Source organism: Elephantulus edwardii, unplaced genomic scaffold (assembly GCF_000299155.1).
Source record: "Elephantulus edwardii isolate Elephantulus edwardi_28Jun2011 unplaced genomic scaffold, EleEdw1.0 scaffold00117, whole genome shotgun sequence".
NCBI lineage: Eukaryota > Metazoa > Chordata > Mammalia > Macroscelidea > Macroscelididae > Elephantulus > Elephantulus edwardii.
This window is the reverse complement of record NW_006399867.1, coordinates 407625-412126: the sequence shown is the minus strand read 5'-3', so window position 1 is coordinate 412126 and position 4502 is coordinate 407625. Positions and strand designations below refer to the sequence as shown.

Below are 4502 nucleotides of genomic sequence, written 5' to 3'. Positions count from 1 at the left end.
AGCATAATGTCCTCCAGGGTCACCCATTTTGAATAATATTGCATGAGTTCCTTGTTTTTCCATGCAGTGTAGTATTCCATTGTGTGAATATACCACAGTTTCTCTATCCATTCGTTTGTTGATGGGCACTTAGGTTCTTTCCAACTCCTTGCTATTGTGAACAAAGTCGCAATAAGCATGGGTGTGCATATATCTGCTTGGATGTCAGTTATGGTCTTTTGGGGTATATTCTCAGTAGTGGAATTGCTGGGTCAAATGATATCTCTATTTGCAACTTTTTGAGAAAGCACTACACCGCTTTCCACAGTGGTTGCACCATTTTACACTCCCACCAATAGTGAATAAGGGTTCTAGTTTCTCCACAACCTCACCAGCATTTGTTGCTTGCTGTTCTGTTAAATTTTGCTATTCTGACTGGGGTGAGATGATATCTCATAATTGTTTTGCAATTTTGACTTTTTTAAGAACCCTATTGTCCTTTCCAAAAATAGAAAGTCAAATATATCACTATTCATTTGCCCTATCATAAGTGTTTGTCACTTGTGATCATTTTCTGGATCTAGGAATGATGCTCACCAACATGTTTAGCTGCCAAAGTTCAAATGGTAAAGAATTCTTGTCCCCATCACATGCTGAAACAGTTTTTTCTCTCTTTCTCCTTCTCTCCCCTCTCTTTCCCTCCCTCTCACTCCTCAGCTAACTCCCACCCCTCTCTCTCTCTGTCTCTCTCTCTCAGAAGCTTCTTCCTGCTCAGATTGAAACCTGTATTTTCAATTCTCTGCCTAATCATTATTTCTAAGTTTCTGACTTTCTGGCCCACTCCCCTTATTTCTGAAACTCCTCTTTTGTTTACACAAGTAATGCAACCATTCCAAGTATTGATTTCCTTGTCTGGACATCACGAAAAATGAGGTCTCCTCTCAGAACTGTTCTGAGGACTAAGTAATGAGTAATGCCCTTTGTAAAACGTAAATTGCCACTTGGCAATTGGCTCTTACAAGCTCCAGCGTTCACTCAGCAATAGCCATTTCAACCATTTGGAAACATTAAAAATCGACAACTTTCTTGGTTCTTGACATTCCCCAATATTACAAATACATTCTCAGTTTAAAAAAAAATGGTTACTTACAATTGCCATTCCTGAAATAATTAAGTATATTCCTTGAGGCATTTCTCCTTCTTTACATAAGACATCTCCGTAGTCAAAATATGCAAGTTTGGCTCGCTCCTGAAAGAAAAGGCAGAAACATAAAGTCACCATAAAAACTCTATTTTTCAAAGTGGAAACAAGATTTGAAAGCTTAAAATGGATTCTGAGTAATACAAAACCACAAAATTATATTTTTGTTAATGACAAACAAAACTTTATTTTTGTTAACTACAGTTTGCGACATACTCATCAACTTTTAGTAAGAAAGGGAGAAGAAAACAAATTGATGTTATTGTAAAGTTCTATTAAGTTACCTTTCAACTCAGGATGTCTCATGTGACAGAAAACAGTTCATCAATGTGTACAGGTTGTGATCTTTATGGCTAGAGCCTTTGGGGCTCAGTGGTTAAATGGTTGGCTGCTAACTGAAAGGTTGGCAGATCAAACAACAGCACTAGCTCTGTGGTAAAAATATGTGGCATTTTATGTCTTTTTTGCTGTTGTTCAAATGGTGAAATTTAGTTGGTTTTGTTGTTATATGCCATTGAGTCTCCTGCGACTCATAGTGACTCTGTACAATTGCTCTGAGCTCTGCTCTATCCTGTGCCAATCTTATTGTCTTTGACACACTTACTCCCATGACCCCAGTCATGAATCAGTCCGTCTCACTGAGGGTCTTCCTCTCTTGTTCTGTCCCTCAACCCTCCCAAGCATAACATCTCTCTCCAAGGGCAGGTCCATCCTTGCAACATGTCCAAAGTATGTCAGACAAAGCTTCAGAAACCTTGCCTCCAAGAAGCAGCCTGGTCTCACCCTTTCTAGGACAAACCTGTTTGTTCTCCTTGCAGTCCATGTTATATTCAATACTCTTCTCCAGCACCATAACTCAAAGGCATCAATTCTCCTTCTGTCATCCCTAGTCATTGTCTATCTTTCTGATGAATAGCAAGTAATTACAAAGACTATGGCCTGGATCAAGTGCACTTTAGTTTTCAGACTAACACTATTGCTCTTCAGTACTTTATAGAGGTCTCTGACACCACACTTTACCAATGCAATTAATCTTTTAATTTCCTTATTGCTAGTAGCAAGAGTGTTGATTGTGGAGGCAAGAAAACGAAAACTATTAACAGTCTCAATCTCTTCACTTTCTATCATGATACTGCCAATCAGCCCAATGGTGAGAATCTTTGTTTTCTTGATGTTGAGCTTCAATCCATATTGAAGGCTCCAGTCCTTGACCTTTTGCAGCAAGCACTTTAGGTCCTCCTCAGTGTCAGCAAGCAGGATTGTGTTATCTGCATAATGTAGGTAGTTGATGAGTCTACCCTTCAATCCTGCTGCCACATTTCTCCTCATAGCGACTAGCCTCCCGAATAATCTGTTCTGCATATAGATTGAAAAGGTGCAATATAGGACACGTCCCTGGAATACACCCTTCCCAATTTTGAACCATGCACTGTTTTCTTGCTCTGTTCTGATTACTGTCTCCTGATCCAAGTATAGGCTTCGCATAAACACAATCAAGTGTTCTGAGATTCCCATTCTTCACAGAGTCAGCCAGAGTTTGTTCTGATCCACACAGTCAAATGCCTTTGCAGTCAATGAAACACAGATAGATTAGATATTCCTCTGGTATTCCATGCTTTCAGCCAAAATCCATCATCTCACATTAGCTATAACATCTCTAGTACCATGACCTCTTCTAAACTCAGCCCGCATGTCAGGCAGTTCTCTGTTGATATGCTGTTCCAGTCATTTTTGGATAATCTTCAGCAGAATCTTGCTTGCACATAGTATCAATGATATTGTTCTATAATCTCCACACTCTGTTGGGTCACCTTTTTTTTGGAATGGGAACAAATATAGATATCTTCCAGTCAGTTGGCCAGGTGGTTGTTCCCCAGATTTCTTTGCACAACTTGGTAAGCACATTCAGGGCAGCATGTTTTTATTGAAATATGTCAATCAATATGCCATCAATTCAATTCCTGGGGCCTTGTTTTTGCCAGTTCTTTCAGGGCTGCTTGAACTTCTTCCTTCTTCTTCACAGGCACTTGCTCATACATTGTTTCATAAAGTTCTTCTGTGTCCTCAAATTCCTTTTGGTACAATGACTCTGTAGACTTTTTCAATCTTATTCTAATACTTCCTGGATCTCGTAATATTCTCCCCAAAGCATCCTTAAGTATCACAAACTCAAGGCTTGGATTTGTTCTTCAGTTCCCTCAGCTTAAGAAATGCTGAGAAATTTTGGCCCCTTTGATTTTCTGACTCTAGCTCTTTGCACATTTCATTGTAAAACTTTTCTTTGTCTTCCCATTCTGCCCTTTGGAATCTTCTGTTCAACTCCTTAATATCTTCATTTCTTCCCTTTGCTTTGGCTTTTTGACTCCATACTGCAACATTCAGAGTCTCTCTGACATTCATCTCTTTTCTTCCTCCTTTGCCTTTGCAATGATCTTCTGTGTTCTTCCTAATGATATTCTTCATATCTTCCCACAGCTCACCTGGTCTTTACTCATCAGTGTTCAAGGCCTCAAACCTGTTCCTGAGATGGTTTTGAAATTCAGGTTGGATAGACTCAAGGTCAAATTTTGGTTCCCCTGAATTTGATTTAATTTTCCTTAGCTTCAGCTTGAAGTTGCAGATGAGTAGTTGGTAGTCGTTCCACAACCAGCATCTGGCCTAGTTTTTACAGCTGTATTGAGCTTCTCCAGTGATTCTTTCCACATTTTTTATTTAGCATTTACTTAGAATTCAGAAAATCCAGATTGTATGAAAACAATTATGAAATAAATGTAAATTCTCCAAGTCTTTTTGTAAATCCCATTTAGGACTAAATTAACATAGAAGTCTCTGACTGATAGGAACACTACTATATTTCAAGGTGGACAGAACAAATGAGGGCTCTTAAGACATTATAAGATACATTGAAGAGGATAAAAAACTGTCAAAGCTTTAGCAAAGGAAAACGATAGAAACTTGGGGTTTAAACAGGAGAAGAAAGAAGATAACTTTATTGCTCATAAATTACCCAGGAAAGGTAAACACAGCTCCAAAAATAAACAGGCAAAACCATATTAATTGACAGACATGCTTGCTAACATTGGAAGGAGAGCGAGATAATGGCCTAATAGAGTGAAATTCCTGGAGATGCCTTGTCCCGAAGCACACCTTCCAGGGTACATTTATGATAATAATAATAATAATACAATCTTTTCTACAGCATTAAAACAATGCTAAAAATGTTAACATATATTTGTTTAAATGTTTCCATCTTTTAACATCTGGGATCTAGAGGGGAGAGAAAAGACCAGAGAATGGCCAAAATTATTGGGGCAGCTATTGC

At 38.6% G+C, this 4502-nt stretch overlaps 1 protein-coding gene across 1 annotated transcript in view; it reads right to left on the bottom strand.

Annotated features, from left to right (window-relative positions):
- The window catches only part of SLC9C2 (solute carrier family 9, member C2 (putative)), a 126699-nt gene that overhangs the window by 22761 nt on the left and 99436 nt on the right, over positions 1–4502 (bottom strand). Inside the window, exon 21 of the mRNA XM_006892683.1 lies at positions 1130–1228. Coding sequence (XP_006892745.1) covers positions 1130–1228 — 99 coding nt within the window. The remainder of the gene's footprint in view (positions 1–1129; positions 1229–4502) is intronic.